At 42.2% G+C, this 27,656-nt stretch overlaps 2 protein-coding genes across 5 annotated transcripts in view; one reads left to right on the forward strand and one right to left on the reverse strand.

Annotated features, from left to right (window-relative positions):
- Positions 1 to 26,564, reverse strand: part of wasf1 (WASP family member 1) — a 151,045-nt gene extending 124,481 nt beyond the window's left edge. Inside the window, exon 1 of one of the 4 annotated variants that reach the window (XM_078542587.1) lies at positions 26,247 to 26,564. The gene's annotated coding sequence lies outside the window, so the exon portion shown is untranslated. Of the gene's footprint in view, positions 1 to 26,231 lie in introns of all 4 variants that reach the window. The other 3 variants (XM_078542586.1, XM_078542585.1, XM_078542584.1) reach the window with 3 other exon arrangements.
- cdc40 (cell division cycle 40 homolog (S. cerevisiae)) overlaps positions 26,500 to 27,656 on the forward strand; it is a 159,915-nt gene continuing 158,758 nt past the window's right edge. The window contains exon 1 of the mRNA XM_078542583.1: positions 26,500 to 27,244. Coding sequence (XP_078398709.1) covers positions 27,065 to 27,244 — 180 coding nt within the window. The 5' untranslated portion in view covers positions 26,500 to 27,064. The remainder of the gene's footprint in view (positions 27,245 to 27,656) is intronic.

The raw sequence follows: 27,656 nt of genomic DNA on the forward strand, positions 1-27,656 counted from the left end.
ACAATTTCCCTTTCATAAAACCATGCTGATTTTGCCTGGTCATACTATAATTTAAGTGCATTGTTAAGACTTCCTTAACAATAGATTCCAGTGTTTTTCCAATCAGGCTAAATGGCAGGTAGTTCTCTATTTTATCTCTCCCTTCTTTCTTGAAGAGCGCTGTTACATTTGCTAACTTCCAAGAATCCTTACATTCTGGAAAAGTTCCAGAGGATTGGAGAACTGCCAATGTAACACCCTTATTCAAAAAGGGAGGGAGACAAAAAACAGGTAATTATAGGCCAGTTAGTTTAACATATGTTATTGGGATAATGTTAGAATCTATTATAAAGGATGTAATAACAAAGCATGTAGAAATATAATCAAGCAGAATCAGCATGGCATCATGAAGGGGAAAGCCTGAAAAACGTATTAAAATTCTTTGAGGTAACTAGCAGGATAGATAAAAGGGGAACCAGTAGATGTAATATATTTGCATTTCCAAATGGCATTCGATAAGGTACCACACCTTAAGGTTACTTAATAAGATAAGAGCCCAAGGTGTTGGGGGTAGAATATTAGCATGGATAGAGGATTGGCTAACTAATAGGAGACAGAGTTGGGACAAGAGGGGCATTTTCAGGATCGCGGCCTGTAACTAGTGGAGTACCATAGGGATCAATGCTGGGGCCACAATTATTTATTATATATATTAATGATTTAGATGAGGGAAGTGAATGTACAATCGCCAGGTTTGTGGATGACAAAAATAGGTGGGAAGGCAAGTGGTGAGGATGACACAAGGAGTCTACAGAGGGATATAGACAGGTTGAGTGAGTGGGCAAAAACATGGCAGATGGAATATAGTGTGACAAAATGTCAGGTTATGCACTTTGGCAGGAAGAATAGAAGAGCTGAATATTATTTAAATGGTAAGACTGCAGAAAGCTGCAGCACAGCGGGATTTGGGGGTCCTCATGCACGAATCCCAAAAAGCTAACATACAAGTTCAGCAGTTAATAGGGAAGGCAGATGGAATGTTGGCCTTTATTTCAAAAGGGAATGGAGTATAAAACTAGTGAAGTCTTGCTAAAACAATACATGGCACCAGTTAGGCCACATCTAGGATACTGGGAACAGTTTTGGTCCCCTTATTTAAGGAAAGATAAACTGGCATTGGAGGCAGTCCAGAGAAGCTTCACTGGGTTGATCCCGGGCATGGAGGGATTTTCTTATGAGGAGAGGTTGAGTAGGTTGGGCCTGGGCTCATTGGAGCTTAGAGGAATGAGGGGCAACCTTATTGAAACTTCTAAAATTCTTAAGGGGCTTGACAGGGTAGGTGCTGAGAGGTTGTTTCCTCTTGTGGGACAGTCTAGGACCAGAGGGCATAATCTCAAAGTAAGGGGTTGCCCATTTATGACAGATGAGGAGAAATTTCTTCTCTGAGGGTAGTGAATCCGTGGAATTCTTTACCCCAGAGGGCTGTAGAGGTTGGGTCATTCAGCACATTCAAGGCTGAGAAAGACAGATTTTTAATCAGTAAGGGAATCAGGGTTATGGGGAAAAGGCAGGAAAGTGGAGTTGAGGGTTATCAGATCACCCATGATCTCATTGAATGGTGGAGCAGGCTTGATGGGCTGAATGGCCTAATTCTGCTCCTACGTCTTTTGGTCTTATCCGCTGGGACCGTTGTACAATCTAGGGAACTTTGGGAAATCATAACCATATCTCTGTAGCTATCCCTTTTATAACCTTAGTGTGTAGCCCATCAGGTTCTGGCGATTTGTCAGATTTTAGTCCCTTGCATTATTTCAATACTTTTTCTCTGTCGATAAAGTGATCTTAAGTTCCACATTCTTACTATCCCCTTGGATACCCTCTATTTCTGGTCTGTAATCTGTATTTTCTACTGTGAAGACTGATACAACATAGTTGCTCAGTGTCTGCCATTTCTCCATTCTCCATAATAATTTCTTCTATGCCTGCCTCTAAGGGACTAAGATTTGCTTTAGTTACTCTCCTCCTTGGTACATTACCATCCGTTTTTATATTCCTGGCTCATTTACTCTCAATTTTTTTTTTCCCCTTTTATCAATTTTTTGGTGGCCCTTTGCTGGTTTCTAAAACACTCCTAAATCCTCAAGCTTACTATATTCTCTGCAACATTAAATCTTTAATCAAATACTATCCTTAACTTCCCCAGTTAAGCCACGTATGGATCTTTCTTGCTGGATTTGTTTTTAATAGAATACATTTTAGATTAATATTTTGAATCTAAAAAAATGTTTCCCAGTGTATTTACCACCATAACTTTTAGTCTATTTACCCAATCAACCTTAACCAACTCTCATCTCATATCTATGTAATTAGCTTTGTTTAAGCTTAAGGTTCTTGTTTGTGACTGGAGTGTTGCATTCAAGCTTAATATGGAATTTAGTTGTATTATAACGACTTTTTCCTAAAGGATCTTTTACTTAGAGGTGACTAATTAACCCTAACTCATTGCACAATACTATATCTAAAATAGCTTTATAGCTAGTTGTTCCACAATGTATTGTTCCAGGAAACTGTCACAAAAGCATTCTACAAACTCATCTCCTAAACCATCTTTGTCAATTTGATTTTCCCAGTCTATAAGACGATTGGAGTTCCCACAATTATTACATTGCCTTTGTTACAGCTCCAATTATTCATTGTTTAATGCTCTAACAGTATAACTACTTTTGGGGGGCCTATAAATTACTCCCACAATATTGTCTCATTTTTCCTGCTAATATGTATTCATACTTTTCTGCGCTAAATTTCATTTCTACATGCCTACCTATTTCAGCATTCTGGCTGTCCTCCTAAAGTCAATTACTATCCTCCTCATTGTTCACCGCATTTCTGGCCTTTGTATCATCTGCACACTTTGAAATTGTACCTTGTATACTGAAGTTCTAGTCAATAATACATATCAAAGAGTGGTGGTCCCTAATATTGACTACTGGGGAATATATTTCCCTTTAGTTTGAAAATGACATTCACCACTACTCTCTGCCTTCTGCTTCTGTCTCTTGGACAATTTTGTATCCATGCTGCCACTATCCGTTTAATCTCAGTAGACTGGCCAATGGCAAGATCTGGCAGAGAGCCATCACAGAGGCGCTGGTTCTCTATACTCCTGTTAAGTATGCCAATACAAGATTGCAACGATCTTAAGCAAGGGTGGCCTTTGCTGCACAAAGTAATTGCTGTTGAGTCAAGAGTTCCTTATTTATAGAATGTCAGTATTTGCAATTTCACAAAATATATTTTTGCAACTAAAATCATGGTTCAAAGAACATAGCATCATTTGTTCCAAAAATACCATTTGAAAGTTATATTGTGAAATATACATATAGCATTGAGCACTACAAAAATGATTAATTGGTAGACTATGTTGGCATCAGGATAACAGACTTAACGTTATCTGTCCTTCCCAAAGAGGCTATTTAGATTATTTTTTTTTAAAGTTACAAGATTGCTGTCTTGTTACAGTAATGGTATGACAACTGTCATGAAAAATAATAATTTCCATAATACTATTGTAATTTATTGTAAAGATAGGTTAATAGTGGGGTTTGAGTTAGTTTCTCTGTATGTAGCTGTGTGTGTGGGGGCTTTAATTGAATTACAGATAGTTGGTTTGGGTGCTTTGATGTATCCAAAAGGAAACTAGGTTTCAAATGCAAAATACGTAAACATGGCTGAAGTTTTAGAATGTGAAGTGTGAAGAACATTTGCATTTTTAGATAAACCAGAATCGTGAATTTCAAACAGAGGGTAAGGCGTTACACCTAGCCAACAGAGGCTAAGCCAAACCGTGAGTTTATTTTTCCCCAAAGATTACTGATAATATGAGTACTGTGAAAGATTTATATTATGGAAAAAGTAAAGTTGCAAAGACATATTGGAACAATGGGTAAAGTTCAGTCAATGATGGAAGGGATGGAGGGAAGAAAAGGGAAATGGTAAAGTACAGTCAACCCTGATCTTGCTTCAACTGATATCCATAAGCAGACATTTGAGCACGGGTCACAGAACGGCAGTGGCAGCAACCCTAGTCAACTTGACCACTCCATAGAGTGACTGGGCTGGAGATCAACTCAAGCACAGACCGAGGATTGGTCCTGTCAACGCAACGTACTGTATTTTATATTTTCATGAAGGAGGGGAAACAAACTTGAGGGGCTCGTAGTTATTTTGACCCCAGAAAGAGATGATTCCCAACTTCCTAAATACCTCAAGTTTTGTACTGCACTAAACATGTCACTAAAGAAACATTAATTTGATCAAATATGCAAAAAACATGCAAATATGTAGATATTTTTTATAATAAAGGATAACTGCATTTTTGTTAACACATTAATATCAAACATGACATCTAAACTGTGCCAGTGTCTAACTCTGTATCACTCAACTGAAAGTAAACTAAATTTGCCAAACTATAATGCTGCTTGTAGTATGCACAAAGAAACTGGCCCTTAGAAAACACCCACCTACCAGTTTACAATTGAAGTTCACTTCTCCTATATCCATTACATTCTACTTCTAATGAGGACATATGTAAAAGATGAACAACCAATGCCCAAGTTAAATATGCAACGTCTAGTGAAAACAAATATTTAAGCTTTATAGAACATTTCACAAAAAGCCTCTGTCCAAAATGCCTACTTTTATTGCAGTGATGTTAGGGAAAATCACATATCCAAATGTAGCAATTAAGTGGTTTAGTTTTTCTTGCATAATATTCAATAGCCTTAATCCAAGACAACTTTACTCATCATTCCTACTTTGTGATAGCCCAAACAGAACATACAAACACATTTTTTCTTTATTCTTTCATGGGATGTGGGTGTCGTGGACAAGGCCAGCATTTATTGCCCAACCCTAGTTTCCCTTGAATTGCATGGCTTGCTCGGCCACTTGTTGCATATCATTGCATTGTAACCAATTAAGAATGTCACCTGTGATAAGTCAACTGGATAGTAAACCCACTCAAGTTACAATAGTAATTTTGTTTCCAACTTCAGAGATATTTTAACTTTGAGACAAAGGTCACTAGAATTCAACTAAGAAATCACAAGCAAAGCAGCAATAGCTAAAATAATAGATAAACACGCTTTTGCTATACTTCAACCTCTAGAGTCAGAAAACTTGCATTTAAATTGCATATCATATTGTCAAAGATCACATGGCACTATTTCAAAGAAGAACAGGGGAGTTATCCCCGGTGTCCTGGCCAATATGCATCCCTCAATTGAAATCACTAAAAATAGATTGTCTAGTCATCATCACATTGCTATTTATGGGATCTTGAAAATCCACAAATCGACTGCTGTGTTTCCCACATTACAACAGCAACCACACTTCAAAGGTGCTTAATTGGCTATAAAATGCTTTGGTATATCATGAGGTTGCGAAAGGCACTAGATATATACAAATCTTTCTTTTCTTTCTATTCGAAGAATATCCTGAAGTGTGTTACAACAAATTATTATTTCTCCAAGTGTTTTAATTATTCTATAGGCAAACATGGCAGTTAATATTGGACACTGCAATGTTCTAGAACTGGCAAATGAATAGAAGCTAGAAATCATTCAAATACTCGTTAGATACTTCCGGATGGGTACACATTTTTAGTTTGATATCCTCAAAAAATTCAATTGTTTAGGTATTTATAGGTGCAGTAAATCACATATACCTGTTAATTTCAATAATTTACAGCTAATCTGTAGGCAATAATCCATTTTCGGTGGTGTTAGTTGCTGATTAAACATTGGGCATGACACCAATTAGTGCTCTACTGCACTTTACATTCATTGCAGTAGGTGGGTAGGACTTTCAATTACGCCAGCCTGGACTGCGTGTTCAAATTTGTAATTGTTACGAAAGCAAGACTTACCTGACCGGAAAATGGGGGGCCGAGAACTCCAAGTCCCCACAGGCCTTGAGAGTTTCCGTGCATGCGCAGCCCAGGAGTGGGTTGCAAATGCACAATGCAGCATTTTAAGTTCTTCAGGCCAAGGGCGGGCCCAGTGCCCTGTGCAAAAGAATCTAGATCATGTGACCAGAAGCGGGAGACCATAGTGGAGAAGGGTCCGAGGCAAGGACAGGGAGGGGTCCCAAAGGAATTCCCAGACAGGGACAGGGAGGGGTCTCATTTAGGTTAAGGAGAAAGAGGAGCAGAAAGAGAGGCTCCAAGTTAAAAGAGGGATGGGGTTGGCAGACAGTGGTGAAAGCTCAGGAGCAGCCTGAAGATCCAAGAATGCAGAAGGCTGGTGATTCCGTGCTGCAGGCCGTTGTGGTGAAGATAACCCTTTGGAGCAGTAGTGTTCAGCTCACCACAGCCGAAGAGCTGATGCTTGCGAGCTGGTGCTCCAGAATCCAGAGGCATGGAGTGTCAGGAGACATGATTGAAACCCTGTGAGGTGGGCCGTCATTGAGGCCGTTTGATTGTAGTGACTTTTGGAGAGAATTCCAAGGTGAGATCTTCGAAGGTGAAGACTGGATCCTCGTGAGAGCAACAGAGCTTCAACAAGATTGAGTCAACCAATGTTTACTGACATCTGGGTGGTTTATTCAGAAATCCGTGAAATCTGTCTTGGTCGCATCTGCCATTTGTTGTGGCGTGGTGCTTGCAGTGTGTTCAACCACAAGTTGTCTGTTAATTCACATGTATCTCATATTAACCTTGAGTGGTACAAGATAGATATTATGAATAGTTTTATCTTTATGCCTTAGTAAAATTTATTTTTGTTTATTCAACACCAGTGGAATCTTGTGGTTTTATTCACTTAGCAAGCATCTTGAATATCAAACCAAACTCTGTCTAACCAAAAAAATGTTATTGGTTCCGAACTGGATCATACCAAACAATTGGGGATCTGGTCCGGGATCATAACATAACGAAACTCAAAACACACAAACGTACAACCAAAAAGTGACAAGCACAGCCAAATGAGCCAAGCTAGCAAGAGAAAATAAATTTATTAAACCAAAAAATTAAATGAGCCCATTGTACATTCAACTCATTTTTTTGACTCCCACTCTTAAAATGAAACAAACACACAGGCAAATTAAGGTACAAACTGTTTTGAGAGAGGGGCTATTGCATTAAACATGTTCCCTGAAGAACCCAACAGGTACAAGCAAATCAAGTAAAACTGGCCCAAATTTAATTAAAATAGAACTTTCCAAGATTAATGTTAACTCATTGTATAAGGAGACTGAGTATAAATGATTGTCTACAATCATACAATCCAACTCATATGGTCTGTTCCCAATGGCATAATTAATACTTAAAAATTAAATCAAAGAATTGTTACAGCACATGAGGCAGCCATTAGGGCCATTGCGTGCCTGCGCCAGCTCTCCAAATGAGCATATGACTTAGTCATATGACTTAGTAGTGCCATTCTCCTGCCTTTTCCCCGTACCGTTCCACATTGTTTCTATTCAAATAATCATCTAATGCCCTCTTGAATGCCTCGATTGAACCTGCCTCTACCACACTTCCAGACAGTGCATTCCAGACGCGAACCATTCGCTGTGAGAAAATGTTTTCTCTCACATCACATTTGCTTCTTTTGCAAATCACCTTAATTCTGTGCCCTCTCATTCTCGATCCTTTTACGAGCGACGACAGTTTCTCCCCATCTACTCTGTCCAGCCCCCTCATGATTTTGGACACCTCTATCAAATCTCCTCTTAATCTTCTCTCCAAGGAAAACAGTCCCAACCTCTCCAATCTATCTTCGCAACTGAAGTCTCTTATCCCTGGAACCATTCTTGTAAACCTCTTCTGCACTCTCTCCAATGCATTCACATTCTTCCTATATTGTGGTGCCCAGAACTGTACAGAATACTCCAGCTGGGGTCTAAGTAGTGTTGTATATAAGCTCAACATAACCTTCTTGCTCTTGTAATCTATGCCTCTATTAATAAAGTCTATGACACTGCGTGCTTTATTAACTGCTCTCCACCTGTCCTGACACCTTCAATGGTCTATGCACATATACACAGGTCCCTCTGCTTCTACACCCCCTGAAGATTTGTACCCCTTATTTTATATTGTCTCTCCATGTTCTTCCTACCAAACTGTATCACCTCTCACTTCTCCGCATTAAACTTCATCTGCCACTTGTCTGCCCAATCCACCAATTTGTCTATGTCCCTTTGAAGTTCTACATTGTCCCCCTCACACAGTTTACAATGCTTCCAAGTTTATCATCTGCAAACTTTGAAATTGTCCCCTGCACACCAAGATCTAGATCATTAATATATATCAGTAAAAGCAAGGGTCTCAATACCGGTCCACCACAAACCTTCCTCCGGCCTGAAAAATATCCATTAACCATTACTCGCTGTTTCCTATTACTCAGTAAATTTTGTATCCATGTCGCTACTGTCCCTTTTATTTCATGAGCTATAACTTTTCTCAAGTCTGTTGTGTGGCACTGTATAGAATGCCTTTTGAAAGTCCATGTACACCACATCAACAGCATTACCCTCATCTACCCTCTGTTACCTCTTCAAAAAACTCCAGCAAGTTTATTAAACATGATTTCCCCTTTAGAAATCCATGCTGGCTTTTCCTAATCAACACATATTTTTCCATGTGACTGCTAATTCTATCCTGATTATCTGTTTCTAGAAGCTTCCCCACCACTGGAGTTAAACCGATTGGTCTGTAATTGCTGGGCTTATCCTTAAAACCTTTTTTTGAACAAGGGCATAATGCTTGCAATTCTCCACTCCTCTGGCAGCTCCCCAGTGTCTAGGGAAGACTGAAAGATTATGACCAGTGTCCCCAAAATTTCCACTCTTACTTGTTTCAATATCTTTGGATGCATCTCATCCCATCCCAGTGCCTTGTCAACTTTAATTACCGACAGTTTATCCAACACTTCCTTATCATCAATCCTGAATCCTTCTAGTGACAAGAGTTTCCTCCTTTGCCACCGTGGCCTCAGTAGCATCTGCTTCCTGTTTAAAAATATCTTGCTACCTTTTCCCAATATTCAAACCATTTAAAAAAAGATAGCTAAATTGTTTGTAATTAAATAAATCTGTATTAGTTTTGATTCGTCTTACCAGCACGTTAACATGCAGTTAGCATACAAATAATTAGTGGAGGAGCAGAAAGAGAGGCAAAAATGAGGGGCAGAGAAGGAAAATTGTTAAGGTTGACTGGTGAGGATGGGGGTGGAAGAGAGAAGAAAAGGACACAAGGGGTGGTGAAAGAGAAGACAATGCAGAGCTGGTGGATGGAACAAGAGTGAGCAAATGACAGATCATACCCTGCACGGAATATTAGTTTATTTAAATCAATCACGGCATAACCACTGGACTGTGAAAACTTCACATCATAATTTCAACCCCAATAAAAAGATATTTATTTTTCTAATACTAGCTTGCACATTTATCAGCTTTAACAAAGAGAAATGTAGAGCCATTAATGAGATTTATTGCAATAAATAAGCTGCAAGTATTGCAAAATCCTCATTCAGTATTCAAAAAGAAATTAAGATACTTAGTACACTATCTTCTTTCACAGCCCCTGTAGTCCCATTCACCCACCCAACCCCCACCAAATTAAAAGTGAAATGTCACTGTCACTACACAAGTCTTATTAGTTGGGGCATAAATGAATTGCATATAATAAAACTGGCAGACAAAATATATTACAGAAATTAGTAGATTTGATGGGACTTTGGACACGGATAGTTACGTGCTAATAGAATTTTTTAGGTCAAGGGCTATAAGTGGTAAGATTATGGAACAATTATGGAGAAGCAGGAAAGGGGAGTGAGTGAATGGGGCATGAGTGGGAAAGAGAAGAACGCGTGCGCACAGGCAGCACCAAGTGGCTAGGCAGAATCAGAATTCTCTGCCCCAGAGAGCAGTGGAGGCTGGCTCATTAGATATATTGTTATGAATGCAAGGTTTTATAAGATGGTCATGTTTCAGGACTGTCTCTTTAATTCAAGGTAAATGAAGGAACAAAGAGGATCACACAATCTATTTTGAAATCTGCCCAATAAGCAGCTTAGGTGACTTGGTTACCATGGGGATTGATGGGGAGGGGTGGGGGTCAAGTTGAGACATGCTGAACAAGTGCAAAGTTCTCATATGACATACTTCATAAAAGGTCAGAAGTGGGGATGTTCAATGATGATAGCATGATGTTAAACACCGTTCCCGTCTCCTCAGATACTAAAGCAGTCCGTATCCATATGCAGCAAGACCTGGACAACTTTCAGGTTTGGACTTATAACTGACAAGTAACATTCAAGCCACAGAAGTGCTGGACAATGACCACCTCCAACAAGACAGAATCCAACGATCTCCCCATGATATTCAATGACACTAAGGTCGCCGAATCCCCCACTATCAACAACCTGGGGGTTACCATTGACTAGAAACTGATCTAGGTCAGCCATATAAATACTGAAACTGCAAGAGCAGGTCATAGATTGGGAATTCTTCGGCGAGTAACTTACCTTCTGACTCCCCAAAGCCTGTCCACCATCTACAAAGGCACAAGTCAGGAGTGTGATGGAATACTCTCCACTTGCTTGGATGGGTGGAACTCCAACAACATTCAAGAAGCTTGACACCATCCAGAACAAAGCAGCCCACTTGATTGGCATCCCATCCACCACCACCACCATTCACTCACTCCACCGCCAACACACAGTCAGCACAATAAGATACACTGCAGCAACTCACCAAGGTTCGTTTGACAGCTGCTTCCAAATCCACAGCATCTACCACCTAGAAAGACAAGGGTGGCAGATGCATGGGAACATCACCACCTGCAAGTTCCCCTCCAACCCATGCACCATCCTGACTTGGAACTATATTGCTGTTCCTTCACTGTTGCTGGGTCAAAATCCTACAACTTCCTAACAGTACTGTGGGTGTACCTACATCACATGAACTGCAGCAGTTCAAGAAGATGGCTCACCACCACCTCCTCAAGGGCAATTAGGGATGGGTAATAAACGTTGGCCTAGCCAGCGACAACCACATCCTGTGAAAGAACTTTTTAAAAAACCTGAAAACAAAGGTAGGAGCAGCTGGGCAGACTTTGTTTCTCTCTCTGTCTGAAATCTGAGACAGAGAGAGAGAGGTCTCACAGAAAGACAAAGGACTGCAGCTTGTGTGGTCAACAGAGAACCGTGACACCTGTGAACTACAAAGCAGGATGCGGGAAGGAAGACTATCTCTGGTCAAAGAGCCACATCCCGTGGCAATCTAAGGAATCTGAAAGATGAATTGCCAGTGTGGGTCTTATTGCTGATATTTGTTCAAGGTATCTCAAAAACAGAAGAGCCTTTTGACAGTCACACAATGTTATGACTTGGCAAAATGGAGAGACTAGGAATGATGTTGGACTGGTTCCTGTAAAAACTGCAATTCTGTGGAAAGCAGTTAGTGAAGTATGACTGTGGCATGGAGTTTTTGGTTGTGTTAAAAAGTTAAGGGGGGGTGGGGGGCGCGGTATCTTTTCTGCAGTTTAGTGCATTAGCTACCGACTAGGTATTGTTTGATGTTGCTTTAATTTAGTCTGTTACACCTCAAAACTTAAACATTGTCATGCAATTCCTTAAAGTTGGTCACTGGGAATCAAATATCTTTTTAAAAAGTAATCGGTCTCGATGGGGATTGCAACAATATTCAAGGCTTCATTAGACGGATCTTTGATCTACAAGGGAGTCAAGGGTTTTTGGGTGCTTGGCGGGGGGAGCAGGAAAGTGGAGTCAAGATCCACAATCAGATGAGTCATGACCTTATTGAATTGAATTGCACAACCGGCTCAAAAAGGGTGAAAGCAAAGAACTGCGGATGCTGGAAATCCAAAACAAAAATACCTGGAAAAACTCAGCAAGTCTGGCAGCATTGGTGGAGAAGAGCACAGTTGACGTTTCGAGTCCTCATGACCCTTCAACAGAACTAAGTAAAAATAGAAAAGGGGTGAAATATAAGCTGGTTTAAGGTGGTGGGGGGTGGAACAAGAAGAGCTAGGTAGAGGGCCAGTGATAGGTGGAGATAACCAAAAGATGTCACAGACAAAAGGACAAAGAGATGTTGAAGGTGGTGATATTATCTAAAGGAATGTGCTAATTAAGGGTAGAAAGCAAGACAAGCAAGGTACAGATAGCCCTAGTGGGGGTGGATGGGATGAAGGAATCTAAAACGGCTAAAAGGTAGAGATGAAACAATGGATGGAAATACATTTAAAAATAATGGAAATAGGTGGGAAAAGAAAAATCTACATAAATTATTGGGAAAAACAAGAAGGAGGGGGGGAAAAACGGAGAGGGGGTGGGGATAGAGGAGAGTTTTCATGATCTAAAATTGTTGAACTCAATATTCAGTCCGGTAAAGTGCCTAGTCGGAAGATGAGGTGCTGTTCCTCCAGTTTGCATCAAGCCTGGTCCACTCCTCCATCACCCCCTACTCCTCAACTCCCTCCCATGCAACCGCAGAAGATGCAACACCTGCCCCTTCACTTCCCCTCTCCTCACCGTCCAAAGGGCCCAAACACTCTTTTCAAGCGAAGCAGCATTTCACTTGCACTTCCCTCAACTTAGTCTACTGCATTTGTTGCTCCCAATGCGGTTTCCTCTACATTGGGGAGGCCAAACGCAGACTGGGTGACCGCTTTGCAGAACACCTTCGGTCTGTCCGCAAGCATTACCCAGACCTCCCTGTCGCTTGCCATTTCAACACTCCACCCTGCTCTCATGCCCACATGTCCGTCCTTGGCTTGCTGCGTTGTTCCAGTGAAGCTCAACGCACTGAATATTGAGTTCAACAATTTTAGATCATGAACTCTCTCCTCCATCCCCACCCCCTTTCCGTTCCTTCCCCCTCCTTGTTTTTCCCAATAATTTATATAGATTTTTCTTTTCCCACCTATTTCCATTATTTTAAAATGTATTTCCATCCATTGTTTTATCTCTACCTTTTAGCCATTTTAGATTCCTTCACCCCACCCCACCCCCACTAGGGCTATCTGTACCTTGCTTGTCCTGCTTTCTACCCTTAATTAGCACATTCCTTTAGATATCACCACCTTCAACACCTCTTTGTCCTTTTGTCTGTGACATCTTTTGGTTATCTCCACCTATCACTGGCCCTCTACCTAGCTCTTCTTGTCCCAACTCCCCCACCCCTTAAACCAGCTTATATTTCACCCCTTTTCTGTTTTTACTTAGTTCTGTTGAAGGGTCATGAGGACTTGAAACGTCAACTGTGCTCTTCTCCACCAATGCTGCCAGACTTGCTGAATTTTTCCAGGTATTTTTGTTTTTGTTTCAAAAAGGATGAAATTGCCTACTCTGTGTAGAATAAGAGTGGATGGGAGATAGATAACAATAGCACAAAATCAGAGCAGTGGAAGGCTTTCAAGGAGACGGCCGAGAGACCTATTCTGAACCGTCGAAGAAAAAAGGATGGGATTCAAACGTAGACTCACCCACCTGTATGTCAGAGCATACAGAATAGGATGGTCATGTCAAGAGCACAATACTGCAGAAAAAAGGCAGGGGTGAAATTAAAGCGCAAATTAGGAAAGGAAAGAGAGCATGAAAAATATTGGCAAGTAAAATCCAAAGACATTTTACAAATACATAAGAGGAAGAGGATAACAAAAATTAGGGCCAACCAGATACCAAAATGGTAACTTGTGTATGGAGACACAAGATGTGGACAGGATTCTTAATGAATGCTTTGCATTTTCACAAAGGAGAGGGACAAAGTGGACATTGGAGTTGAGGGGGAGGCCGAAATATTGCATGTGATAAAAATAGTAACTGATCAAAAAAACTAAAAGCTCAAGGAATCAAAAGCAAAATGGCACCAGGCAAGGGAACATACATTAAACAGCAGGATTTGGAAAATTGTAGAGAAAAGGAGGACTTTGAAGTGTATGTATACAGATCATTGAATTTAGGACAGGTAGATAAGGTAGTCAAGAAGCATATGCGATACTCTAGGCTTCAGCCAATAAAGGAAAATATGAGCGCTAGACCTGTATAAAACAGTTAGACCACAGCTAGAGTACTGCACACCGTTCTGGTCACCTCATTGCAGGGGGGGGGGGGGGAGAGAAATGATCACAGTAGAGACGGTACAGGGGCAATTCATAGAAAAGATATTGCCAGGAATGGAGAATTTAGCTACAAAGCTATGAGGAAGATTGGCTAGGCTGTCTTTTTTTCTTGGAATAGAAGAAACTAAGAGGAAATTTCATTGAGATGTCTAAAGTTGAGGAGCCTGGATAGGAAGGCTCGATAGGAAGGACCTATTTCTGTTAGTAGTGAGGTCAATAACCAGGGGATATAGATTTACAGTAACTGATGTAAGGCTTAGAGAATAGTCAAGTAGGAATGTTTCCACCCAGAGGGTGGTGGGTATCTGGAATTCATTGCCTGGAGTCAGAAACCCTCTGCACATTTAAAAACACACAGAAATGCACCTAAAGGACTACAGGTCAAGAGCTGAAAGGTGGGATAGCTCCTTTTGGCTGGTGTGGAGGCAATGGGTCAAATGGTTTCCTGTGCCGCAAATCTTTCTTTTTCTAGAATGAAATAGACTTACATTTGCATTGTACCTTTCATATTTTGGATGGCAAGGAGCTCTTTAAAAATTAATTCATTAGTCAATATTTGCAACTCAAACAGCACCAGGCATACTTGTTGCTTTTCTTCAAGGTAGTCCATGGTCTCTCTTACTTTTTGCTCTCCCTGTGCTCTTCCACACAGTCAGTTTCTCCCCAAATGGGCAAGCAGACAGGATTAATGCTTCACCTCAAAAGATGGCGATTTTGACACAAGCACATTGAGTACTGCATTGAAGCAACAACATAGATAATTTACAAAGTTCTGGAGCAGGTCTTTAACTCATAACTTACTGATTCCAATGCAAGGGTGTGAACCAAGATGAGCTGACAATTCTAATAGTAGAATGTGAAGAATGATGAATGTACATTTCATTGCTTTGTAGAAAAAGCAAACCAAGCTATTGTACAATTAACAAAATCCTCATCAACTGCAATTCCTTTGTTACCTCTAGACTTGACTACTCCAATGAACAGCAGTCTGATATTCTATCCTCTACAAATTTCAATTCATTCAAAACTCTGCTGCCTGTGTCCTAACTCGTATCCCGTCCATGCATCACCTGTGCTTGCCGACCTGCACCCTCCCAAACCCTATACATTCAATTTCCTCCGGCTTTATGAGTTATCTGAGCTCCCCTAATTCTGCCTCAAGTTTTCCCAATTTTTATCATTGGTGGCTGTGCATTCAGCTGTCAAGGCTGTAAGCTCCAAAGCTCCCCCCTTAAACCTCTGCTTCTCCACCTTGCTTTCCTCCTTTAAGAGGCTCCTTGAAACTCACCTCTTATCATGCTTTCGGTTATCTGCCCGAGTATCTTATTATGCAGCCTATGTCAAATATTGCTTTATAATACACATACCAAGTGCCTACAGATGTTTTTTTCAAAAGGATAAATGTACAATACAATTTCAAGATACTGTTGATGTAGCAGAAAAACTATTATTTCATGGATTTATATTACTGGGAGTGGAGCTGGGATTTAAAATGGCATCCTTGAAATTGTCAACTGCTAAGTCCAAGAGAATAAAGTAAAGAAAAAGGGGAAACTTCAGTTCTACATTCAGTTTCTGATCAGTCATCCTTGGAGATATGAATATTACAGTTTAGTAGATGATGCACAAAATTTTTGAACTCAAAAAGTATAGAATTGATTTCCATTTCAATTCCAGTTTCGCCAAGAAACGAGAAAAGACCAGAAAGGCTTTTTAAAAAAACTTAGTTTGTTTCCCCAGGACAAAAACTCAATAGGATTATTTCAGCGACAAGATAGGCCATTATACAAAAAAATTATATGCTGAGACAAATAGTTATTACACTGTTGAACCCATAAATAATTCAATAGACAGTAACAGGTAAAGTACGAGGTAGTTTTAATTGGTAAGGCAATGCTACAGAACTCAAAAGGACAGACATGTGGGCAAGAGAACAGGGTGGAGTGTTAAAATTGCGGTCTGTCTGCAAGAAAGACCCAAACCTCCCTGTCGCTTGCCATTTTAACACTCCACCCTGCTCTCTTGCCCACATGTCTGTCCTTGGCTTGCTGCATTGTTCCAGTGAAGCCCAACGCAAACTGGGGGAACAGCACCTCATCTTCTGACTAGGTACTTTACAGCCTTCTGGACTGAATATTGAATTCAACAACTTTAGATTTTGAACTCCCTCCTCCATCCCCACCCCCTTTCCGTTTCTTCCCTCTCCCTTTTGTTTTTTCCAATAATTTATATAGATTTTTCTTTTCCCACCTATTTCCATTATTTTTAAATCTATACCTGTAATGCCCTGTCAGTCTTTCCACCCCACCCCCACTAGAGCTGTACCTCGAGTGTCCTGCCATCCATTCTTAATTAGCACATTCTCTTAGATAATATCACCACCTTTAACACCTCTTTGTTCCTTTGTCTGTGACATCTTTTGATTATCTGCTCCTATCACTGCTTGCTTGTCCCTACTACCACCCCAACTTCTCTCCCCCCACCCCACCCCCCCACCTTAAACCAGCTTATATTTCACCCCTCTCCTAATTTTACTCAGTTCTGTTGAAGGGTCATGAGGACTCGAAACGTCAACTCTTTTCTTCTCCGCCGATGCTGCCAGACCTGCTGAGTTTTTCCAGGTAATTCTGTTTTTGTTTTAAAAAATATAGTTGATACTAATATTCTGACAATAGTGCCACAGGTGAACCTTGTTATAATATTTATTAAAAAAAACAGTCCTCAATGGGGTAAATTCACAACTGCAGGATGGGCAGGTGAGAATCCCAGATTAGTATTCAGGCAGGATGTTTGAATCAGTGTACTTTAGACAATGAATGTTAGTTTGGACATTACACTGATTGTTCATTCACAACTACTCTAATTAACTTGATTATTTGAGCTTAACAGGAGTAATTGTGGTTTGGTGAGATAACATTTTTGAGAGTCAGAATTAACAGAGGGGAGAGCAGAACCCATGTCCAGGGTCAGCCCAGTCTAACAGATGCTGCATGAAGGCAGTTCTTGACCCGGGGTAGGAATTACGATATTGCACGACAGTGCTTTTTGTTGTGGTTCATACCAAGGAGCTCGATAACGCAAGACTCTGCTATACAGGCTGTTTCCAGGGAGGCACATGAAGATAAACTGCAACTGCCATCAAATCTCTTTGGTCTGCCCAAAACTTGCTGGTCTTCCAATACAATGAGCTGTCAATGACAAGTGTTGCAGGTGGCGCATTCCAAGGTCCAGGACTACAGGCTGAGGGTCACTGTGCAGTGGCTTCCTCAAGCTTTGCCGATTCAGTGGGCAAAGGCCACAGTTTAAGGTCCTCCCAAAGTATGCCGAGGGGATGGAAACAGTGTAAAAACCACTCGGGCTGTGTGTTTGACATGAAATAAATATCGTAACTATAACCTGTAATTGCAAGTATAGCGAGGCCACACACTACATGGAAAGAAGCTGATTGAGTTTGGACTTTATGTAATGTTAAATTTGAACTGTTATGTAATGTACCTTTATAAATGATATGAATAAAATATACAGTTATAGAAAAAAAGATATAGCACAACAAATTTTCTGAGTTAGAAGCTAACCCAAAATAAAACAAAAAAAAAGAATATTCTTTCAGCTATTTAGGATAGAAGAGTGCTTTTTGGTTGCAGTGCATGTTGTGGAGTAGTTTTAAAATGTGCAGAGTTGCTACTCTTAGCGAATCATACATGTTGATCCATCAAAAATAAACCAGTTTCCGTATTTGTCATCGACCTCATCTTACCTGGGTATTCATTATTTTGGCTGAAGGAAAGATTGGAGAAGTGCACGTGAAAGCATTTGAAAGATATCCAGTTTTTGTGTAAAAAGGAACACATGGTTACAACTCTGACCTTCCTGTCTGATACTGAACATTCTCTACTCAAAGGACTCAGTTTCATCCCATTACACCCTCGTCTCAATGAATTTCAGGCTCAGCCCGATGTTGAACTCTTCTTTGGTCGCCTTTGTTTCCATGCTCATTTCTCTGGGCAGGAGCCCTCCTCCAGTTCAACGGATCCTTTCATCCGCCTCCAGTATTCTCCCTCTACCTGGACCCCTCCCTCCGGCCTCTTACCTGCTCTCGATCTTTTCATCGCGAACTGTTGGCATGACATCGGCCGTCTTAATTTCTCTGCTCCTATCACCTGTCTCCTTCTGAACTTGCTCAACTCCGTTCTCTCAAGTCCAACTCTGACTTTGTTATCAAACCTGCTGGTGGTGCTGTTGTTGTCTGACATACTGACCTCTACCTCGCAGAAGCTAAGCGCCAACACTCAGACATTTCTTGCTACTTCCCCCTGGACCATGACAACAAATCAACAATTTCCAGCTTCCTGGTCGTAACTGCTTCCTCTTCGCAATGATGTCCAGTCTCTATGCCCCCATCAGGGCATTGAGGGTTCTCTCCAATTCTTTCTTGCCCAAACAACCCCCCATCCACCACCACTCTCCTCTGCCTGGCTGAACTTTTATCTCACAGAAAAACTTCTCTAATGTGTCTCACTTCCTCCAAATAAAAGGTGTGGCTATCAGTACTCCCATGGGCCCCAGTTATGCCTGCCTTTTTGTGGGGTAAGAAGAACATTCCTTCTTTCAGTCCTACCCCCTTCCACAACTCTCTTTTTGGCACATCGATGACTGTATCGGTGTTGCTTCATGCTCTCGTCTGGACTTGGAAAGATTTATCGATTTTGCTTCCAATTTCCACCACACTCCCATCTTCACATAGTCCATTTTTGACACTTCCTTTCCTCGACTTCTCCCTAACTCCTATAGCTACCTCGACTACAGCTCCTCACACCCTGCTTCTTGTGAGGACCCCATGCTATTCTCCCAGTTCTTCTGCCTCCGTCACATCATTTTCGATGATGCCACTTTCCAAAACGGCGCTTCTGACATCAGTTCCTTTTTCCCTAACCGAGGGTTCCCTCCCACTGTGGTTGACAGGCCGTCATCTATGTCATGCCCATCTCCCCCATCTCTGCCCTCATCCTTTCCCCTCCCTCCCAGAACCATGATAGAGTCCCCCTTGTCCTCACTTTTCACCCCACCAGCCTCTGTATTCAAAGGATCATCCTCCGCCAACTCCAGCATGACACCGCCAAACACATCTTCCCCTCAGGTCCACCCCCACCCCATCAGAATTCCGCAGGGGTCATTACCTCTGTGGCACCCTGATCCAATCCCCCGTCACCCCCAACTCCTCCTCTCCTTCCCACGGCACCTTCCCATGCAATCGCAGAAGGTGCAACACCTGTCCCTTGACCTCCTCCTTCCTCACCATCCAAGGCCCCAAACACTCCTTTCAGGTGAAACGGTGCTTCACTTGCATCTCTTTCAATTTGGTCTACTGTTTGCTGCTCCGAATGCCGCCTCCTCTACTACACTGGGGAGAGTAAACGCAGACTGGGTAACCACTTTGCGGAACATCTTCGCTCAGTTCGCAAGCATGACCCAGACCTTCCTGTCGCTTGCCATTTCAACACACCATCCTGCTCCCATGCCTGCGCTTGACCTGCTGTAATGTTCCAGTGAAGCCCAATGCACACTGGAGGAATAGCAACTCATCTTCCAATTAGGCACTTTACAGCCTTCTGGACTTAACATTGAGTTCAACAACTTTAGACCATGAACTCGCTCCTCCCTCTTGACCCCTTTTTTAATCCAATTATATTTATTCATTCAATTATTTTTAAAATCCTTTTCTCCCCCAAAAGAGCACTGACTCTTGTTCTGCTATTAACTCAGTCTACTATCTTACCTTTATGCCACTATCAACATCATGATATATTTGTCAAATGTCTCCTTAGCCCCCACCTATCCCTGATCTATTTTGCTCCACCCTCTCAAACAGTTTAAATTCCATCACATTTCTACTTCTCTTTAGCTCTGCGTCATATGGACTCAAAACATTAACTCTTTCTCTCGCCACAAATGCTGCCAGACTTGTGGAGTTTTTCCAGCATTTTTCTGTTTATTTCAGATTTTCAGCATCAGTAGTATTTTGCTTTTAACATGGTTACAACTCCCTTGGTTACTCAAACATCCAAATCAAAATTAGCTAGCATGGGTCAACTTTGGAAAGTGGAAATGTGGGATTTGCTTATGGGAGTACCTTACACTGCCGAGCCCAAAAATGGATTTACAGCAAACCCTGCTTGGAACTGTAGTCTCAGTGAGAAAAGGGCGAAAAAAAAACTAGAGAACTTTGTTCTGAATAGAAGTCACAACACTAATTCATTGTTTTGGAAGTTGTGTCATTTTCATTTATCATCTGTCAATGATTTAACTTTCTATGACAAGCAAAGCCATTACTGCCCAGGGCATTGCTTTATGTAAAGCACAATATACAGCCTTGTCATGCTAGTACTATACTCATGTGACTTATGACAACTCAAAATTACTGTTCATATCTTTTAAATTAATAATTGTCATAATTGATAATATACGAACTATTCAATATTACAATAAGCAGTCTTTGGTTTAAATAAACTAATACATTAAATAGCAAGAATTGCATCTTTTCATATTTGGCACTTCCAGTGAACTAGCTACATACACTCAAAGATGCCAGATGAAATATTTATTTACAATACTACATCTGAATTGCAAATGAACTGATAAAGGATATGCATTGCCCTTTCATGATAAATAATGATCTGCTCAAATTTAGAAAAGCCATAACTAATTTTACGTACATTTGTCAACATCAAATAGACAGTCTCAATTCAATATAAATGTCAAATACCTTTCATTATTCTATTTCTTAACAACTTCTCCCAATTTGTATTTTTCCAGGTCATAAAGCAAGATAATGAAATGCATAATATTGAAACAACTGCTTTGCAAGAAAGATTGTTTGGCAGTATTATTTGATGTAGCAAAACAAGTAGACCGGTAGAGCAAAATCTTTGTTTATGTAAAAGATTAAGGATTCGCCCTGAATCATATTTTCTGTATATAAGGTTTATACCAAGATGCAGGGCATTTAATGAGATAATACAGAAATATTCAAACATTTCTCCACAAATTTTTTAAAAACAGGTTAGATTTTGAAAGAGAAATTCATTTACACTATTTTCAAAATTTAAAATTTTTTTTTTGCAAAAATATACTTTATTCACAAAATATCTTCAAACAACATTCCAAAACATTTCAAAATCACCAACGCAAAAATACAAACAGGTTCAAACTTTTACAACACGTATCACGAAATCCATTGATACATACAATAAATATTACATTCATTTTGAGCTGTACAGCCCGAGGGGATTTAAACAGTTCCCAGTCCCTCAGTGCACTATGGCAGAAAGGTCTTAGGCAGCGACCCTTCCCCACTGCGCCTTTGTGGCAGCTGCCCCAAGCTTTAGTGCGTCCCTCAGCATGTAGTGCTGGACTTTGGAATGTGCCAGTCTGCAACACTCGGTCGGGGACAACTCTTTGCGCTGGAAGACCAACAAGTTTCGGGCAGACCAAAGAGCGTCTTTCACTGAGTTGATGATCCTCCAGCTGCAGTTGATGTTTGTCTCGGTGTGTGTCCCTGGGAACAGCCCGTAGAGCACAGAGTCCTGTGTCACCGACCTGCTCGGGACAAACCTTGACAGAAACCACTGCATCTCTCTCCAGACCTTCTTTGCAAAGGCACAATCCACCAGGAGGTGAACAACGGTCTCTTCCCCACCACAGCCACCTCGAGGGCAACGTGCAGAGGGGGTGAGACTCCTGGCATGTAGGAAGGATCTGACAGGGAGGGCCTTTCTCACCACCAGCCAAGCTATGTCTTGGTGCTTGTTGGAAAGTTCTGGTGATGAGGCATTCTGCCAAATGACTTTGACAGTCTGCTCGGGGAACCATCCCACAGGATCCACCCTCTCCTTTTCCCACAGGGCCTCTAAGACGTTACGTGCTGACCACTGCCTGATGGACATGTGGTCAAAGGTGTTTTTATGCATAAATTTTTCCACGAGGGACAGGTGGTACGGCACGGTCCAACTACTTGGAGCGTTCCGCGGCAGTGTGGCCAGACCCATCCTTCGCAACACCGGGGACAGGTAGAACCTCAGCACATAGTGACACTTGGTGTTTGCGTACTGAGGGTCTACGCACCACTTGATGCAGCCAGACACAAAGGTGGCCATCAGTATGAGGGCGATGTTGGGTACGTTTTTTCCCCCTTTATCTAGAGGCTTGTACATCGTGTCCCTGCGGACCCGATCCATTTTCGACCTCCAGATAAAGCGGAAGATGGCTCGAGTGATCGCCACCATGCAGGTGTGTGGAATGGGCCAGACCTGCGCCACGTACAGCAACAGCGAGAGTGCCTCACACCTGATGACCAGGTTCTTACCCGCAATGGAGAGGGAGCATCGCTCCCACATGCCCAGTTTCCTTTTCACCATAGACACTCGCTCCTTCCAGTTTCTAATGCATGCTCTGGTCCCTCCGAACCATATCCCCAGCACTTTCAGGCCATCAGCCCTGACGGTGAAGGGGACAAAGGATCGGTCAGCCCAGTTCCCAAAGAACATGGCCTCGCTCTTCCCACGATTTACCTTGGCTCCCGAGGCCAGTTCGAACTGGTCGCAAATGTGGATCAGTCTGCGCACCGACAGCAGATCTGAGCAGAAAACGGCGACATCGTCCATGTACAGGGAGGCTTTGACCTGAGTGCCTCCACTGCCTGGGATTGTCACTCCTCTTATGCCCGGATCCTTCCTGATGGACTCAGCAAAGGGTTCTATGCAACACACAAACAGAACAGGCGAGAGAGGGCAGCCCTGCCTGACTCCAGATTTAATAGGAAAGCTATCTGTTTCCCACCCATTGATTGAGACTGCGCTACTGATGTTAGTGTAGAGCAGTTGGATCCAATTGCGAATTCCCTCCCCAAACCCCATTTTGGAGAGTACATTCCCCATGTAGGTGTGCGATATTCTGTCAAAGGCCTTCTCCTGATCCATTGAAGTAAACGTTTCTTTTTATACCTTGATATTCTTTGCCTACTCAAGCACAAAATCATGTTTTGAATTGTTTAAACCATTTTACAAATTTATGAAAACATTGATAGCTAGCTTCAATTTTCAAATAATAACAAAGTAACAAATATGCAGCTGCATTGAAACTAAGACAATAATGATTAATCAAAATAAGAGTTAAAATATTGGGTGGAATTTCCTGTGCATTTGCGCCCAAGGTACACAATCAAGACACAAAGCAAATACCAACTTTAAAAAGATCAAGCAACAGTATACAACACAATTACCTCAATCTTTTATACCTGTCTATTAATCCTTGTACCCAAACATATTTCGGTTCAGGATAAAATCTTTGACCATGCAAGTCTTATATGCAAATTTCCTTAAGTTATGCTGGGTCAAAACGGATGTAAAATTAGACACAGAATTTAGGTGCTGCAAGGAAGTTATTTTTGTTTTAATTTAACGTCATTGAAATCTGCATTCTATTTTCTCTATTCTTGCATTTTTATGGCTTCAGCAAGAGTCATGTAAAAATTTTAAAACTTCCACAATCGCACATTCTTAAACATGTGATGCCTTTTATAGATGAATGGTTAGATCACTTGAAACATTTAATTTTTATACTGAAAAGGAATAAGTGGTGAAAGGTCCACATTTTCCTCAGGTTCTGACGTTCGTGTTGATTTATCAACATTGTTTATCAACATTGAAGGGTAAACTGATAGCAGTAAAATGGGCACTTGAATGGAGGCAATTTTAGGCAAGACTGTCCAATTTGGCCACCCAAGATATGCTTTCCTGGTTGGCCTTCCACCTGCCATCCTTGAGCTCATATGAAACACTGCTGCCAATACCTAACTCACATTAAGTCCCATTCACTTATTATCCATGTGCTTGTGTTCAACAATATCTCAAACTTAAAATGATCATTCTGGTGTTCAAGTCATGCATGTCAGTATACCATACCCTCCTTCAGCCCTACAGACGTCCAAGAACTCTCCATTCCTGGCCATACGTGCGTATCCCCAATTTATTTTCCCTACCATTAGCTGCCATGCCTTCAACCGTCTTGGGACTAAATTCTGGAATTCCTTCCTTAAAATGTCTCCATTGCTAATGTCCTACAAGATGCTCCTTAAAAGCCACCTTTGGTTACATGTTGTAATATGGTCCATTGCCCATTTTTGTATAATAATTGTGAAGCACCTTGGGACTTTTTTAAAAAGAATTCATTTCTGGGATGTGGGCATCACTGGCTAGGTCAGCATTTATTGCCCATCCCCAATTGCCCTCGAGAAGGTGGTGGTGAGCTGCCTTCTTGAACCGCTGCAGTCCATGTGGTGTAGGTACACACACAGTGCTGTTAGGGAGGGAGTTGCAGAATTTTGATCCAGCGACAGTGAAGGAACAGCGATCTATTTCCAAGTCAGGATGGTGAGTGGCTTGGAGGGGAACTTCCAGGTGGTGGTGTTCCCATTGACAAAGGTGCTATAAAAAGTTCTACCATTAGAAGAGAGATGTGTTTCAACCTCAGGAACACACACAAAAAATAAAAACACCAGCAACAGAAATCATGCTGATTTTGTTGTGAAAGTCGTTAGGAAACAGGATTGAACTCAATCTGATAATTTTCCTTTCTTTGAACATGTAAGTTTGGAAAAAAAATGCCCATCTCAGAAATGCCTGTTAATTAAAAAAATTTCGAGAACATCCACTATTATTTTGTCCTTTAGCTGGATCTGGTGCAGATTTAAAAGTCGTTTGTAAATCCAGCTCTGCTTTGAAAAGCAGTAATTCCGTCCGCATGTAAATGCAGTACAGTAAAACAAAGACCCATCCGCAATAAACTGGGCTTTTATAAGTTATCTCTTAAATCGAGGCAGCTCTCTGCTCCACTCGCTTATAGCGGATCCTTGCTTTATTTTGCGCTCCCTTCAAAATTATTGAGACACTTCAGGAGGCAGGAGGCTGTGTGGGAAGGTGTAAAATTGAGACAAAATACTCAGGAGCTCAGGTCTGCGATCAACCTCTGGCGTGGGAATCAAGTACTGCGGGCGGCAGAGTTTAAAGCAGAAAACATGGTCCAGCCTTTCCAAGCCCAAAAGACGATGTTTTGTGCATTAGGTCAAGGGGGCGGGAAGGAAGACAGTCGAGTAAAGTTGCTCGATACACAACATTGTCAGATAAGCAGGACGCTTCTCATACACCCCAATCAAATGTGTTTGATACACAATAAATTAGCGACCGTTTGTATTCTGCGATACGAGCGCACACTTCTGCGCACATGAAGTCCTGTCCGTGAAAGGGCAGCATTTAAAAAACTTTACAAATGCAGGAAAGAGAAAATAAAAAGACACCGTGCATTGCACACGGTTTATAAAATACACAACTCTGCTGACTGCATGGGGGGGGGGGGGGGGGGTGGTCCGGGAAAAACACCTCAGTCATTGTAACCTCTGGCTCATAAAATAATTCCCCCACCCCTTACTCTACTGTGAAAATTGAGTGGATAGGGTCCAGTCGGCTTCACAAAACCGAAAAGCACAACAAGGTACAAAACAGCAAACGCTGGAAATATTCAACAACTTTACAATCCGTGTTAGTGACAAAAATGGGGGTGGAAGAGCCTCTTGCTTCCAAGTGCACGATCTCCAGTGAGTGAGTGTGTAAGAGAGTGAGTTAGTAGTTGCAGAAAGCTCAGACTCCTGCAGGATAACTCGGGATGTGGCCGGTGCGGTTGTAGCTCAGGGTGGGGGGGGGGGGGGGGGGGCGGTGGGTAGGTGTGTGAGAGACAATCGGGACTGAAGCTCAGGTACATCCGAGCAGCTCATCCAGTCAGCCACTCATCCATCACTACCTGCCCGGGGGCCTCGGCAACAACAGAAAAACAAGGGGGGCGGGGGGCGGGGGGGGGGTGTGAGAAGAAGAGATTCCGAAAAATAAAAGGGAAAGGTGCAGGCTGGAAAAAAAACGGTAGCAAAATGCGTCCAAGCACCCGCCCCCCCGCACCCTCTTTGCTATGAGACAATTGTTTTACACATAAGAACACACTGCAACAATAAATAAAATCCCAACAGCCCGACATTTCATTCACTGAGATTAAAATTACGTACCCCGTAAACTCTTACCAGCTCGAGCGGCTTTTATTGTGTTCTTTAAAAAAATAATCTTCCCAGGGAAATAGATATATATTTAATTTTTAAAAATCGGAACGCTTTTCAGTTGGAGAATAACGCCTTCATTGTCCGCGAGCCTCCGTCTCAGAGGTTTGCTCTAAGCGGTCCGCTTTCACTGACGCCCCAAGTTTTCGCCGGTCTCGATAACAACACCGCCGCTTCAGCCGGAATGGCGCACGTCGGGGGCACGCACAGGGAACATCCCACCCGCAGCAGGGCAATCCGTTCGCTCCGGCGATCGCAAACCGCTGCCTTTTCGGCTTCCAAATAACTAAAGCCCATTAGAGTTTGAAAATGCCCACAGCATCTGTTCCCGGCCTTTATATTTCAGCCGGGCTTCTCCGACAAAATGCACAGGGCATCCCTCCGCGGAGTATCCCAATGGCACGGACCGAGAGCCGACACTCTCCCGATTGGAATGTGGGGGAGGGAGTGTAGAAATATTGTGACGTCATTTGACCGACGAGCCAGCCGACCGATAGAAAACAGAGAACAGTCCCGGAGGGAACGCCCACATTCTCCCCGGCCCGCCAATCAGTTTGTCGGGGGCGGGAGTTTGGACCTTCCATCCATGTAGTAAATAGTAATAATTAAAGGCGTTTCACTGAAACCCGCGAGGGCGATCTTGTAAGAATGAGCCGATAGAAATGCTGTAAATTTCAAAGTGAAGACGCCGATATCTGTGAACGTTTTGACATTAGCCGGAGGGTTGGTGAAGTTGTAGATCTGCAAGGACGCGTTATTACTTTACCGAGTGAGCCGCCTCCAAAATGTCGGCGATCGCGGCTCTGGCTTCTTACGGCAGCGGCAGCGAAAGCGGCAGTGACTCGGATGGGGAATGTGGAGAGGTTCCCAGCCAGGACGCTGTGGCTCATCTGCACCCAGTAAATCCTGGAAAATCCATGCACGGATCCCTCGCTTTAAACTCCGCGCCCGAGGTTGCTGTGAAGGTGGGTGACGGGAGGCCTTGGCCTGGCGCAGCGGTGCACATGGGTTCGTTTGTACGCAATCTCACAAAAACAGGGCTCTCTCTCTCTCTCTGACCGGTCTGAATGGACTTTTTGGGAGGGGGGAGAAGAAGCACTGGGGACTGATGGAACTCGTGATGTGGTGGTGTCTGACCGGTTTTTTAAAATGTCGTTGGAGCACTGAACAAAAGATAACTAAGTGTCATACAGTACAGTACAGATGGAGACCATTCGGCAAACCCTTGATAATGTGCTGATGGACTGTTGGAGAGCAATTGATAAAGGTGACATCTCTTCAGGGGGTATTTTAAGCAGCCTACGGACTGATGCTGCTCACTTGTTTTGCTCCACCAGAAGCAAAACCTTAACATCAGTTGCCTTATGTACATATAAA

This window comes from Cetorhinus maximus, chromosome 5, assembly GCF_964194155.1.
Source record: "Cetorhinus maximus chromosome 5, sCetMax3.hap1.1, whole genome shotgun sequence".
Classification (NCBI taxonomy): domain Eukaryota; kingdom Metazoa; phylum Chordata; class Chondrichthyes; order Lamniformes; family Cetorhinidae; genus Cetorhinus; species Cetorhinus maximus.